General features: G+C 39.3%; 1 protein-coding gene across 1 annotated transcript; it reads right to left on the minus strand.

Moving 5' to 3' along the window:
• Window positions 1-260: 260 nt before the first annotated feature.
• LOC110937791 (mRNA-decapping enzyme-like protein) lies at window positions 261-14,580 on the minus strand. Its single transcript, XM_022180245.2, has 8 exons — window positions 14,255-14,580; window positions 4,633-4,673; window positions 4,348-4,397; window positions 4,040-4,184; window positions 3,549-3,599; window positions 2,490-2,613; window positions 1,558-1,992; window positions 261-616 (listed from the first exon to the last, which is right to left on the minus strand). Exons 1-8 carry the CDS (start codon window positions 14,411-14,413, stop codon window positions 560-562), a joined length of 1,062 nt encoding a protein of 353 aa, XP_022035937.1. The 5' UTR covers window positions 14,414-14,580; the 3' UTR covers window positions 261-559.
• Between the last annotated feature and the right edge of the window lie 626 nt (window positions 14,581-15,206).

The raw sequence follows: 15,206 nt of genomic DNA on the forward strand, positions 1-15,206 counted from the left end.
AGAGAGAGAAAAGGAGGGTATACCAATATCAACACCTAATCATCATGTCCATCCTCACTTCTCGGCACTCCCCTTCGAATATCAGACACCGACAATGTCTTCTGCGCTGACGGTCAATTTTGTATTTGGCTCTTTGAACTATATTCATCGACGATTCAGATCAGCTTAGATTGCTGGATTTAATAACATCAGACGATTCTAGATTTGCTGGAAAAAATGGACCAGATATGATCAACCAAACATGATTTTGAACAAATTAATTTCAACTCCAATTCCAATGAGTTTCACGAACGACTAAACGTCTATCATTTGCGTTCCCAAACCCTCGATCCGAACACGCTTTAAACGCTTTTGATTTCGTAGCAACTGTGGGTACCAGATAAGGGGTAAAATGGTCAATCTCCCTACGGTTAGGTGCTACCGGCAAGAAGTATGAAGCGTTACAAACCATCATTTAAAAACAAAGGACAATAATACAAGCATAACAAACCTTTAGTGTTCAAAACAAACATAAGTCTTCAAATCTACAGACAAATTTTCAAACAGTTCTTCGAGTATGTTATGATTGATGTACTTTCAGTAAAGCTTGATGGAACATGTCGATGAATTGGTTATCCTGCTCAAAAATAAATAAATAAAACAATTTCAAGAGTTTGAATGTTTTTTGAGAGAATTGATTATAAATATAACTAAATAAATAAATTCTTTATATTACTTCTTCTGATTATACAAATGTTTGTCTTAAAAGCAGAATTGTGGAAAATTCAAGTCTTCTTATTGAATTTTGAATTTAAGCGGGTGAAACATCATATTAAAATGGGTGCAAAACTTATACAAATTAACAAGTGTTAAAGACTTACGGGTTATAACTTATAACGGGTCGGGTTGGGTTGACACACTAACATTTTCTATCCTATTTCCTATGAACTTATGCAGAATATAACATGATTACAACTAGGGATGCAAACGAGCCGAGCGGCTCGAGAAAAAGCTCAAAACGAGCCAAGCTTGAGCCTAAAATAAAGCCCGTTCATTTATCGAGCCTGAGCTCGTGCTAGCTCGTCGAGCCTTAGTGTAATATTAGTTTTAATTAAATATTTATTAACATTTACCGCTTATTTAAAGTTGTCTAGTTAACGAGCCGAGCCGAGCTTATTTGAACTTCTTTATGAGCCGAGCCCGAATCCAAAAATAAGCTTGTTTAATAAACGAGCCCGAGCTTCACTTTTCAAGCCACGAGCCTAAAGGAGTCTATTATTTATATTGTTTATATTTAATATATTAATTAATAGATAATAAACGAGCTGAGGTCGAGCTTGAGAAGCTACCAACTAGCCGAGCTCGATCTTTGAAAACAAAGCTCGAACCGAACCGAACCGAGCTCGAGCTCTCATAAGTTAATCGAGCTTGAGCTGAAGCCTGGTCGAGTTCAGGCTCAATTTCACCCAAACTCATTTTCACCCATTTCCAAACGTACCCGCCCAATTTGCACCCTCAATAACAACTGTTACAAAGAGCTGACTACTACACATTTCACAATAGAATAGATTTTGATACCTGTGAAAGCAATACAAGTGCATCTCGGACTTTTTCTCTGGTCAACGGTCCATAAAACGGACCAGAAGTAGAACTAGGAGTGAGTGACGGCGGTGGTGTGGGCGGCGGGAATGGTTGAAGCAAGGGAATACCGACGCTTCTTTGTACATTCAGCGGCGGCTGAAGGGCGGCAACTGGCACGGATGTCGAGGACTGTCTCATCAATGGAGCGGAAGAAGAAGACGGTGTAAAGAAAGAAAGAGGTTTAATAAGATTGGTCAAGTGATTGCTGCTGTTGACCGGGTCAACACTGTCATGCGACGGTATTGGTGTAGTGGATGAGGGTATTTGTAACGGTGGAGTGGTGATCACAGGTGACGGTGCTGTTGAGTTATGGTAAGGTTGTATGGAATTAACGGGAGTTTGAACGTTATTATGTCCCAAATTCATAGAAGTCTGCATCAATGAAATTTAATTTTAAAATAATTAGTCACACGTATCCAAACATCCCCCTACAAACCATTAATTCCACTTAAAATTTAAAGTACACGGATGGTCCCTGTGGTTGACCAAAATTTTGGATTTGGTCCCTAGTTTTCCAAAAGTACATGGATGGTCCCTGTGGTTTGCACTTTGTAACGCACTTAGTCCGCAACTTTTGCCAAAAGTACACGGATGGTTCCTGTAGTTTGCACTTTGTAACGCATGTAGTCCCTAACTTAGTTGGGGACTAAATGCGTTATAAAGTGCAAACCACAGGGTCCACAGGAACCATTTGTGTACTTTTGAAAAGCTAGGGACCAAATCCAAAATCTTAATTAACCACAGGGACCATCCGTTTACTTTATTCTAAAATTTAAAAGCATATTACCGCAAATTATGCCACAGAACTCAAACATGGTCCACGATATGCAGCAAACATAAAGTAAAGATATGTGTTGATAGATACGTACATTAAAGAAGTTGACGAATGAAGAATCCTCAGGTACATCTGTTGACCTAGAGGTGGTCAACCCTGGCTCCAGTGGTCCTTCAATTACAGCAGAAGTAGGTACTGCTTCAAGTTCCTCAAACTCACTACACAACAAAACGTTAATTAAAAAAATTGTAAAGACTTAACACATGAGAAGATCAAAAGACAAACAAGAACTAAGAATTAAAGGTGGTAATTAACTAATTTCAACCTGTTTACTTATGAATTGGCGATTCAAGTTATATTTTATTTCCAATGGGTTAAATGGCTAAAATTGGAAAACAATTCACAAAAAGGAAAAAAGTAAACGCAGTAATGCACAAAACCTCTTGAACCATTCAACGAAAAAGAGTAAAGTACACAAATGATCCATGTAGATAACCAAAACTTTGGATTTGGTCCCTAGCTTTTTAAAAGTGCATGGATAGTCCCCGTGGTTTGCACTTTGTAACACATTTAGTCCCCAGCTAACAAGTCTAAAGGTTTCAGACTTTATGTAGGTCAAAGTTGGGGACTAAATGTGTTATAAAGTGCAAACCCGAGAGACCATCCATGTACTTTTTGCAAAAGTTGGGGACTAAATCCATTACAAAGTGCAAACCACAAGGACCATCCATGTACTTTTCGAAAGCTAGGGATCAAATCCGAAATTTTGGTCAACCATAGGGACCATCTGTGTACTTTCCTCAAAGAAAAGATTATTGAAAACAATTTAAGTTTGGCAATCATATTCGACTCACTAATAATTATAAAAAGTAAATATTTTGGAAGAAAAGTGTCACAAGTCAAACCAGTCCAACCTGCGCCTTTATGTTGCAGCTTATTGGATGAAAGAAAAATACGTTTAAAAGGGAATTTAGAAAGCATAACACATCAAAGCTTTTCACTTCGGCTGTCAGTCATTGAAAGGTGTTAATTGAACTTAAAACAATTATAGGATTTTGGCATCCAATATAGAGGAAATAAAGGTATAGCACAAAAAGCATCAATATGCATACTGAATTAGATGCAAATTATACATCATAATAAACCTAGCTACCTTTTGTTCACTTTCTGTTTTGGGGGAACCTTTGAATATGCACCAAGTATCCTGAAAAATAAAAAAAATTAAACAAGTATATTAATGCCAACTGCATTCAAATATATCATGAACCATTGACAAATATGTCACAAAATAACCTATATATATATATAGAGGTGAAGTATAGGAAGAAAACTCACTTGAGTCGAAAAAACTCAAGAAAACCCTATGTAACATTTTTTTTTTCTAAAAAAACAGAGAATGTAACATACATATATTTGAACATTTTTGTAGAAAAAAAATGTAAAAAGCGCCGACTAGTTTTTTTTTTAAAATGTTCAAAATCTGTATGTTACATTTTTCAGGTGATAAGACTTTATGTTTCATGGCTTGATGACTTCCATAACAATTGGCTGTACTGTTGCAGCCTTGCATGTGTCAAATTGTTATATTAATAAATGGTAAAAGAGAGTAAAGCTAGAAAAGAAAAAAAATAACAAGTTAAGTACCTAGTAAAGAGGTTTGCGACATCCTCACACTCACGCGTATTGTAGAACCAAATACCATTCACTTCTTGAGAAGCATTTCGGTACAGCAGATACGGAACTTGAAGTTCAAACTCAAAATCTCCTAACAGATTCTCCACAAGGTTTTCTGTTCATTATTAATAAATAATGTCAAAGATCATGAAACTGAAACACGCTAATATGAATGATGAATCCACATTTGTGATAAAACAAAAGATTGACTTCATATCAGTGTCATTTGAGAAAAAAAAAAGAACAAAAAAAAATAACGAATATCATATGAAGCTTGCCTGTACTTCGTCGATTCATCACTATAAACTGGAACCTCGGCTGAGTGTTCCTGTATTTACAGTGAAGAAAATAATATATTAAGTTGGATAGTTCTCGTACTCCACATAAAAGCAATCAATCAAAAACTTGTTCCTGTTTCTATAATTTTTATATGATGATTAAAAAAATTCAAACTTAGCGTCATTGACATATAATGCATAATCAAACATTATATGCCATAATTGGCATAAAAGAAATAGAAATTAACAAGATAGAACAAATTGAATTAACTACAAGTCTACAACCTTTTAACCACAAAGAGAGACCCTTCAACATCCTTGCGACTCTGAGAAACAAAAGAAGAAGAAAATAAGAAGGAAGCTCAAAAAACATTTTACAAAAAAAAAAAAATACTACTTTATGTAATGGTTGCAGGGTATCTTTTCTGAACTTAGTTTAGATTAAAATATAAGATCTATATATGTTGTAATACACAAGATCTATTTAGCTAAAATTTCTCTCTATAGCTTCAAAAAGTTTCAGTGCCAGTTATAATGATGTATTTGTTAGTTTGTGGACTAATGGACTATGCATATGCAATGCTTTCATTGAGTATGCTATCTGATGTTTTATTTCCAACTAGTGTTACTGCTCTGCGCTACGCGGCGGGAATTCGGTCGGTAGCTACTCAGCAAGTCAGCGTGTTATTGTACCAACATTTTGTTGGAGATGTTGTCTTCAGCCCAACCCATTAAGGCTAGTCAAGAATTAGAGAGAAGGAGGGAAAGGGTTCGGTCGGCCCTAACCCTAATGGGCTTTAAGTGTTTTAGGTCCAGTTGTTTAGTTACTTGTTTAGCAAGGGACTAACCCTAATTCTAGCCTATAAATATATCTCTTGTACTTGTAATCATTATCACTCAATAAAATACAAACCCTAGTTGCCCCCGTGGACGTAGGTTACACACTGTGACCGAACCACGTAAATCTCGTGTCTACTTTTCTTGTTGCTTTCGTTTATTGATCGTGTGTGTGTGATCTAAATCCTAACAACTGGTATCAGAGCTCGGGCTCTTGATCAAGAACACACACCAGCCGCCTACCATCTCCTGCCTCCAGCCGTCACCGCAAACCCTAATTAGGGTTTTGCCGCCGCTAGGGTTTCCGCCGCCGACACCCACCGACCCGCTGCAGTTTCGCAGCTTTGCTCCAGGGCAACCGGGTACCGCCGCCGCCACCTAACCCAGATTAGGGTTTTGCCAGCCGCCGCCTACCATCTTGCCGGAACCGCAGAATCGCCGCCGCCGCTAACCAGATTAGGGTTTCCAGCCGCCGTCGCTCAAACAGAAGGGTTTCTTTACCGATTTTCGCTGCTGCGTTTTCGGATTTTCTGCACGTTTTTCAAGTTTCTGTTATTCAGCAAAGATGTCTGATGATGGAAAAGTCAGAATTGAGAAGTTTGATGGGAAGAATTTCGGATGGTGGAAGATGCAAATCAAGGATTTGCTGATACAAAAGGATCTGGATGCAGCCTTAGAGCCTCCTCCTACACCTCTAACGGATAAGTGGACAGCCATTGACAAGAAGGCCATGTCAACTATCAGGCTTACTCTTTCTATGAATGTTGGCTACAATATTTCTGAACAAACCTCAGCACGAGGAATCATAGAGGCTTTGTCAAATATGTATGAGAAGCCATCTCCTGCCAACAAGGTGTTTCTGATACGGGAGTTAGTCAACACCCGCATGAAAGAGGGAAGTTCTGTTATCGAGCATATTAATTTGTTTAATTCTCACTTGTCTCGTTTGAATTCAGTAAAATTCAAGATAGATGATGAACTGCAAGCATGCCTGCTCTTGTCCTCATTACCTGACAGCTGGTCAGGAACTATTACTGCAGTCACTGGGGCAGTTGAGACCCTCACTTTTGCTAAAGTTCGTGACTTGATATTGAATGAGGACTCGAGAAGGAGGAATTCTGGAGAGACAAGTTCGTTGCTCAGTACTGAGGGGAGAGGGAGAAGTAATAATAGAGGTGGAAATAGAGGAAGGTCAAAGTCAAAACGAAGAAGCAAGTCAAGACCAGCAAAACCGAGAAAAGACATACAGTGCTGGAACTGTGATGAGCATGGGCACTTTAGAAGTCAGTGTACTAAACCTCATAGAGACAAAAAGGAGGTGAATGCTACCACAGCCTCAGATTCAGAGGATGCCCTTATTTGTTGTGTCGAAAATACTGTTGAAGACTGGATTATGGATTCAGGAGCATCGTTTCATGCTACTTCTAGCACAAAGAAGATGAAGAATCTACGAACAGGTAACTTTGGTAAAGTTCGTTTGGCTAATAATCACAGTCTTGATATTACAGGAATTGGAGACATAGACTTAAAAACACCATTGGGAACCATGTGGACCTTGAAGAATGTTCGGGTCATTCCTGGTTTGAAGAGGATGTTGATATCCATTGGTCAGCTTGATGATCAGGGATATGATGTCCACTTTGGTAGAGGACAATGGAAAGTTGTCAAGGGCAGTATGGTCATTGCAAGAGGAAAGAAAAGGGGTACACTATACATGGTTGAGGTACCAACTGACGGGGTTAATGCAGTATCTGATGGGCCGAGTCTATCAAAGTTATGGCATCAACGACTCGGCCACATGAGTGAAAAGGGGATGAAGATGCTCGTTACCAAGGGAAAGCTTCCAGAACTGAAACAGGTCGAGTCTGAGTTTTGTGAACCGTGCATCCTTGGCAAGAAAAAGAAGATGACTTTTGTGAAGACAGGGAGAGCACCAAAAGCTCAGAAATTGGAGTTGATTCACTCAGACGTGTACGGGCCGACATCAGTTGCTTCACCTGGAGGATCTCGCTATTATGTGACCTTCATAGACGATTCAACACGCAAGGTATGGGTTTACTTTCTTAAACATAAATCTGAAGTTTTTGATAAATTTAAGAAATGGAAATCTGCTGTTGAACTTGAAACTGATTTGAAGGTGAAATGCTTGAAGTCTGACAACGGAGGTGAATATATCAGCAAAGAATTTACAGATTATTGTGCTGAGAGAGGGATCAGGATGATAAATACAGTTCCAGGAACTCCGCAACAGAATGGGGTTGCAGAGAGGATGAACAGAACATTGTGTGAGAGAGCCAGGAGTATGAGATTGAATGCAGGGCTCCCAAAAATGTTCTGGGCTGATGCGGTTAACACCGCGGCTTATCTTATCAATCGTGGGCCTTCAGTACCGTTGGGATTCAAGATTCCTCAGGAAGAATGGAAGGGAAAAGCAGTTGAGTATGATCACCTGAGAATCTTCGGGTGTAGTGCTTATGATATTGATCTTGAAGGTGACAAGTTAGATGCCAAAGCAAAGAAATACACGCTCGTTGGATATGGGTCTGATAAAATGGGCTACAGGCTTTGGGATCATGAAAGCAGAAAGCTAGTCAGAAGCAAACATGCTGAATTCAATGAAGCAGAGCTGTACAAAGACAGGAATTCAGAGAAGTTAGAGGTTCAGAAAGAAGTGGTCGAGTTTGACACTGATGGTCAAAAGAATGAACCAGTTATAGAACCTGAATCAGATTCTGAAGATGACACAGGACCAGAGGTTGAAGGTGGATATAATGAGACAGGAGAAGTCTCTGACAGTGGGAGCTCAGAGCATGAAGAAGAACAGCCTCCACAGCAGCCTGACCCGTCAGAAAATTGGGTCAGGAGATCCACCCGAGTTAGTAAACCGCCTAATAAATATAATCCTTCAGTTAATTATATTCTCTTGACAGAAAACGGTGAACCAGAAAGCTACTCTGAGGCAGTCAAGATGAAAGATTTTCTCCAGTGGGAGCATGCAATGAAAGATGAGATGAGCTCTTTAGATAAAAACAAGACTTGGGTCTTAGTAAAGCTTCCGCCTGATAAAAGAGCTTTACAAAATAAATGGGTCTTCAGGGTCAAAGAAGAACACGATGGTTCTAAACGGTACAAAGCCCGTTTAGTAGTCAAGGGGTTTCAGCAGAAGAAGGGAGTTGATTATGATGAGATTTTCTCTCCTGTGGTGAAGATGACTACCATCAGGTTGGTTCTTAGTATTGTAGCCGCAGAAAAGTTGCATCTAGAGCAGTTAGATGTGAAAACAGCTTTTCTACATGGTGACCTAAATGAAGACATTTATATGGCACAACCCGAGGGATTCAAGGTTGTTGGGAAAGAGAATTGGGTCTGCAAATTGAAGAAGAGTTTATATGGTCTTAAACAGGCACCCAGACAGTGGTACATGAAGTTTGATAACTTCATGGAGAGGTCAGGGTACAAGAGATGTCAGATGGACCATTGCTGCTATTTGAAGAAGTTCAGCAGTTCTTATATCATATTGTTGCTTTACGTTGACGATATGTTAATTGCAGGTTCTGATATGAAAGAAATAAGCAGGTTAAAGAAGCAAATGTCCAAAGAATTCGAGATGAAGGATTTGGGTCCAGCCAAACAAATACTCGGGATGAGTATAACCAGAAGCAAGAAAGATGGCTCAGTGACACTATCCCAGGAGAAGTACATCGGGAAAGTGTTAGAGAGATTTGGTATGAACAGTGAGAAGACCAAGCCTAGAAACACGCCTTTAGGAAGTCACCTCAAGCTTACTAAAGAACAGTGTCCCAGAACAGAAGAAGAAAAAGTTGATATGGCTAGAGTTCCATATGCATCTGCTGTAGGAAGTCTAATGTATGCTATGGTATGCACGAGACCTGACATAGCACACGCAGTTGGAGTTGTCAGTCGCTTTATGTCAAATCCGGGAAGAGAACACTGGGAAGCAGTTAAATGGGTGCTTCGTTATTTGAAAGGTACGTCAAAGATGGGGTTGTGTTTTAAAGGAAAGGATGTGGTTCTCAAAGGATATACCGATGCTGACTTGGGTGGCTGTAAAGATACATTTAAAAGCACTACAGGATATGTCTTTACAGTGGGAGGAACAGCAGTGAGTTGGATGTCCAAACTTCAGAAAAGTGTGGCTTTATCTACTACAGAAGCTGAATACATGGCAGTAGCTGAGGCTAGTAAAGAACTAGTATGGTTGAAAGCTTTTCTGAAAGAGTTAGGGAAGAATCAAGCTGACTACCCGTTGTATTGTGACAATGAAAGTGCAGTGAAACTTGCAAAGAATCCCGTTTATCATGGGAAGACGAAGCACATAGGGATGAGGTATCATTTTGTTAGAGGATTGATCAGTGAAGGATTAATCAGTTTAAAGAATGTCCCAGGTGCTAAGAATCCAGCAGATATGTTTACCAAGGTTGTGGTGCTGGATAAGCTGAAGCTATGCATAGCTTCAGCTGGCCTTCAGGAATAATGTTGAGAAGGCGGGGTAACTAGGGGGTTTTGAAGATCAAGGGGGATTTTCATTTACAGAAGTACAGAAGAGATGGTGCAGTTCGAGGTCCGAAGACACCAAGTGGGAGATTGTTGGAGATGTTGTCTTCAGCCCAACCCATTAAGGCTAGTCAAGAATTAGAGAGAAGGAGGGAAAGGGTTCGGTCGGCCCTAACCCTAATGGGCTTTAAGTGTTTTAGGTCCAGTTGTTTAGTTACTTGTTTAGCAAGGGACTAACCCTAATTCTAGCCTATAAATATATCTCTTGTACTTGTAATCATTATCACTCAATAAAATACAAACCCTAGTTGCCCCCGTGGACGTAGGTTACACACTGTGACCGAACCACGTAAATCTCGTGTCTACTTTTCTTGTTGCTTTCGTTTATTGATCGTGTGTGTGTGATCTAAATCCTAACACATTTAGTATAGTTACCAAAAAAAAACCAAAAAATAAAGGCATCATAGGCCCAAAAGGATACCGATACATCTTTTTATTCCATCGAAAACCATAAAGACAAAAAACCATACTGGTTCCAATAAAATCAACACCAGTATCGATATCGTCTGGTATGGTATTGGCACTCGCTATAGCTAACGTCTCAAAAAGAACTCTATTTTAAATAGAATTCATAGAAAAACCAAATATATACTATTTTTCATGCTAGTCGAATATAACTTATATATGGAAATGTAAATAAAAGTAAATATGCTTTAATCATGTTTTCATAATTTTATATAACATAGACTTAAAAGAGGAAAAGAGAATGTATTGAAAATTAATAATTGTATTTGTACCAAATTAGATGTTTGATTAGTTATATCAAAATGAACATTTAAATTGAGCCCTTCAAATTGTCATAACAAAGAGAAAAAGGAAAAGAGAAAGTCCAATGACCACTGTTCATCAAGATGTTATCAGTTAGTAGATATATACAATATACAATAATATTCACACATCTCATCCAGATCTGTCCATCCTTAATTCCAGATTCATCATCATCATACTTAGTAAATCCCACCAATAGCAAAGCTAAGGTAGGGTCTGAGGAGGGTAAGATGTAGACAGCCTTACCTCTACCCTGTAGGAATAGAGAGGCTGCTTCCAGTGAGACCCCCGACTCAATAGTAGTTTTGCATCAAGTCTTGGACATAAGGCACATAACACTCAACCTAAGTAGCACTAAAACGGGTACGGGATCGGGGTACGGGGACGATACGGGAACGAGGAACAGCAAAACTCAAAATTCCAAGATACGGGTACGGCAATAAAAAATATAAAAAAAATCAAAATACATTAAACAAATTCCAAAAATACTACATCTTCCAAAGGTAATTAATTATCAATAATCAAATCATTTTCAAATTCCGGTTCATCTAGTGAAAGATCGGCAATCGATAGAGAATTAGAGATGATGAGACTTGAGAGTTTAGAGATTAGAGAAGCCGAACATGATAGGTCTATTTATTTAGTTGCCGGCTGTGGAATTTGAAAGGGTAAATGATGGGAATCAGCTATGAGGGTATTCTTAAGGGGCTAAAGTGTAATATGGGGGGTAGTATAAGTAATAGAGAATAAGGCATGTTAGAGATAGGATTGAGTTAGTTCGTTCGTTCATTAGGGCTCCTGCTTGTGCAGTGAGAGAGGGCTAGGCCCTGGATTATCTTTGTAATTGTTCCTTTACGTATTCAGCAATACAATCGGTTCTGTCCTTTGTTTCTATAATCTTCTCTATATTCAATTTATCACAATTATTTCATATCCGATCTCTATCATTGGTCCGACCTGCCTGTGACCTGTCGCTTCATTCTGTTCATATCATGGAAACCCTAGTTCAAAATTCTCGGTTGGATGCTCAAGACCAGCAGATCACACAACTTCAAGGTGATGTTTCTAAAATCAAAACCTCTTTGAAAGTGTTAGAAGAGGAACTCATTGAATCCAGAGAGTTTCGAAAGGTGGTTCTCAATTGGATGCACCAACAGGATTCAAGGTCTACTTTCAGTTCGATTTCTCCTTTTCCAGCTTCGTCTTCAGGTTCTATGTCTCCACCTCCATCTCTATTGGCGCAATTGGAAGCGATCGTCGCCAGATCTGAAGAACGCTTGAGTGGTTATGGACATTTGATGTCGACTAGTCATACATATTCACGTTCTTCAGTTTATGTTTCTAAATTGACGACTTCCGGTACTCCAGTTGTTTCCGTCAGATCCACATCTGACAAAATTCCGGTCGATCGAGGCAATTCTGCAAATCCTCTGTTCAGATCTCCGTCATCTCTTCCTTCTTCTCCGTCATTATTAGCTCAATCGAAGGTTATAATGTCCAGATCTGAAGAAAACTCACTTAGCCATGGCCGTTTGATGTCGCATAGCCCTAAATCCCCTAATGGAGGCATGTTGGACGACTTACAAGGGATGTTGGGCTCCGGCACAGCTGTGGGCTACGATGAGGAGCAAAAACTTATTGTGGGCCAGGACTATCCAGATTTGGGCCTGTTATGTGAGAAAATTCTTCCAGGGATGACCAGATCTAGAAATGTCGTTCTGCTCCCGGTGCCTCCAGTTACGTTTTTCTCTGTTGATTCAGGTCTGCTATGGAAGGCAAATTCACCTGTGGGCGTGCTTATCCAATCTGCGGGTCGACTCTGGGGTTCCGAGGATTTCCTATTCACTGTACTTCTATTTCAGCAACCTCCACCATTGGAAAAACAGCTTCTGAGGGCAGCGGTGGTATCTACGTTCAAAATTGGCGATAGGCGCCTTGGTTGGAAAGGCGGTACAATACCTTTGTTTTTTTGTCCATATGCCACTCTTCACAATTCCATTATTGAGTTACTTGTTGGATCCTATCATCTATGGGTGGTGCATGGGCAGGGTCGGCCACCAGACGTCGCAGCCAATCCCAGTCTTGAGGACAAGACTGTTTTGAAGGGGGGAGTAATGATGGGAATCAGCTATGAGGGTATTCTTAAGGGGCTAAAGTGTAATATGGGGGGTAGTATAAGTAATAGAGAATAAGGCATGTTAGAGATAGGATTGAGTTAGTTCGTTCGTTCATTAGGGCTCCTGCTTGTGCAGTGAGAGAGGGCTAGGCCCTGGATTATCTTTGTAATTGTTCCTTTACGTATTCAGCAATACAATCGGTTCTGTCCTTTGTTTCTATAATCTTCTCTATATTCAATTTATCACAATTATTTCATATCCGATCTCTATCAGTAAAAACCCTAAAAATAAATGGAAACGGGCTGGATACTTCTACCAGATATGTCCCCGACATTGGAAACGTTTAGGAAACGTCCCCGACGAGTACCCATGGTGTTTCCGTCCCCGACAAGTACCTGAGACGGGTACGGCCACATAAATGGAGTGACTCAACAATCGGGACAAAGGCCGATTAGCGCATGTACCCTATTGTCTTTCGGCTATCAATGCCACCATATGATGTGTGATTAACCGTCCACCGCTTTTAACGTTATTTTCACGAAATTAGTAAAATAACGTTAAAATTAGTGAAATTTCACTTTTGCCCCCCGAGGGTCCACACGTATATACATTATATGTGCACACCGCAAGCAGAATGTTAATTCCGGATTCTATATCCAATTCCTTTTTCTTCTTTTCAACAACTTCTAAGTTTCTAACATCTCAACTCCAGTCCCAAACTGGAGTGACTCAACAATCGGGACAAAGGCCGATTAGCGCATATACCCTATTGTCTTTCGGCTATCAATGCCACCATATGATGTGTGATTAACCGTCCACCGCTTTTAACGTTATTTTCACGAAATTAGTAAAATAACGTTAAAATTAGTGAAATTTCACTTTTGCCCCCCGAGGGTCCACACGTATATACATTATATGTGCACACCGCAAGCAGAATGTTAATTCCGGATTCTATATCCAATTCCTTTTTCTTCTTTTCAACAACTTCTAAGTTTCTAACATCTCAACTCCAGTCCCAAACTGATTAAAAGTTTTAAAATCAAATTTCAATACACCTATATGGCTATATCTATCATTACAAAATATTAATCAACAAATGATAATATCTAGAACACCAAACACTCTGACCATTCAATCACCGTTGCAATCAATTATCAGTAGATCAAATAGCAATTACAGATCTAATTAAAACAATAACAAACTCGGCGGATGCGTTGCATATTTGCAAGTGCATAGTCCATTAGTCCAACACTTGAATAATATCCACACATCATATCCAGATCTGTCCATCCTTAATTTCACATCAATATCCAATCCCATTTCTTCTTTTGCAACAATTCCTAACACCTCAAGTCTACCGATTCAATCCGAAACTAATCATAACAACACACTTATATCCACCATAACCAAAACTAATCAACACTAAACACTCTGAAAACACTCAAATATTCAATCACAGTCACAATCAGGCCTCAATTAATCAAATAACGATTCAAAATAAGAACAAAAGCATAACCTAATGGTATAAACCCTAAATTCATTCTAAAAACCAATAGATTTCAAATTGGGACCATAATTAACCATAATCAAAGCTAAAAACATGAATTTACCCATTGATTGAGGTCGACGTTGAACTCGTAGAAGGTAACGTGAGCAGCGGTGATTAAGATCTCCTCGATGTACGGATCCATCCTCTGGAGGACGGTGAGATTGAGGATCTTCGTGCTGTTTTGGTCCAGATTGGGCATTAATTTTCCAGTTTGAGACATTTTGGATGGTGAATTAGGGTTTCAGATCGATCGAAATCCTCTATTTGAAACCCTAAACCCAGGTGGATGATTAGAGAGACGTGTGTTTCTGTGTTTTTTGATCGGGTCGGTTTGTGCTCTTTATCTGGTGAACGAAAAAGAAGACTACTACTATTTCGTTTACTATTTATTATCTAAAAAAGCATTATAGATTTATAGTCGTGGTAAAGGCGAGTTTGGTTCGCAGAAATTTAATGGAATATAAGTGAATTGAAATCTCTTAAGATGTTTGGTTTATAAGATTTGATAGAACTGGAATTCCAATTTCAAATCTTTATGTGTTTGGTTGATGATAGAATTAGAATTAAGCATGAATTCCTTCAAATTCTTTTAACCAAAGGAGTTCAAAATCATTTTTGTATGTAAATTAAAGTAAATTCATTGGAATCTTCGACCGTTTCGACCCGCACCATTTCAACCCCATTTTGACCCATACTGGTTTCGATCCGAACCGCTTCAACTCGTACCGTTTCGACACGAACAATTTTGACCCGTACTGTTTCGACCAGAACCATTTCGAATCGAACCGTTTCGACGCGAACCGTTTCAACCCGTACCGTTCTGACCCAAACTGTTTCGAATCGAACCGCTTCGACCCGAACAGTTTTGAGGCGAACCGTTTCGACCCGAACTGGTGGTTGTGGGTGTTGGGGGTGATGGATTCTAATTCATTTGACAACCAAACACAACAAAAATGGAATTGAGATTCCAATTCCAATTGGAATTGGAATGTTTAAATTCCAAATCTAATTCC

The sequence above is a fragment of the Helianthus annuus genome, chromosome 2 (assembly GCF_002127325.2).
Source record: "Helianthus annuus cultivar XRQ/B chromosome 2, HanXRQr2.0-SUNRISE, whole genome shotgun sequence".
NCBI classification, from domain to species: domain Eukaryota; kingdom Viridiplantae; phylum Streptophyta; class Magnoliopsida; order Asterales; family Asteraceae; genus Helianthus; species Helianthus annuus.

Excerpts from the sequence above, each read along its gene's own strand:
- LOC110937791 (XM_022180245.2), bottom strand. The coding sequence starts at position 14,413 with ATGTCTCAAACTGGAAAATTAATGCCCAATCTGGACCAAAACAGCACG. Across the intron at positions 4,185-4,347 it reads GATGAATCGACGAAGTACAG|AAAACCTTGTGGAGAATCTG; the intron begins GCAAGCTTCATA and ends AATAATGAACAG. Across the intron at positions 3,600-4,039 it reads GTCGCAAACCTCTTTACTAG|GATACTTGGTGCATATTCAA; the intron begins GTACTTAACTTG and ends TTTATTTTTCAG.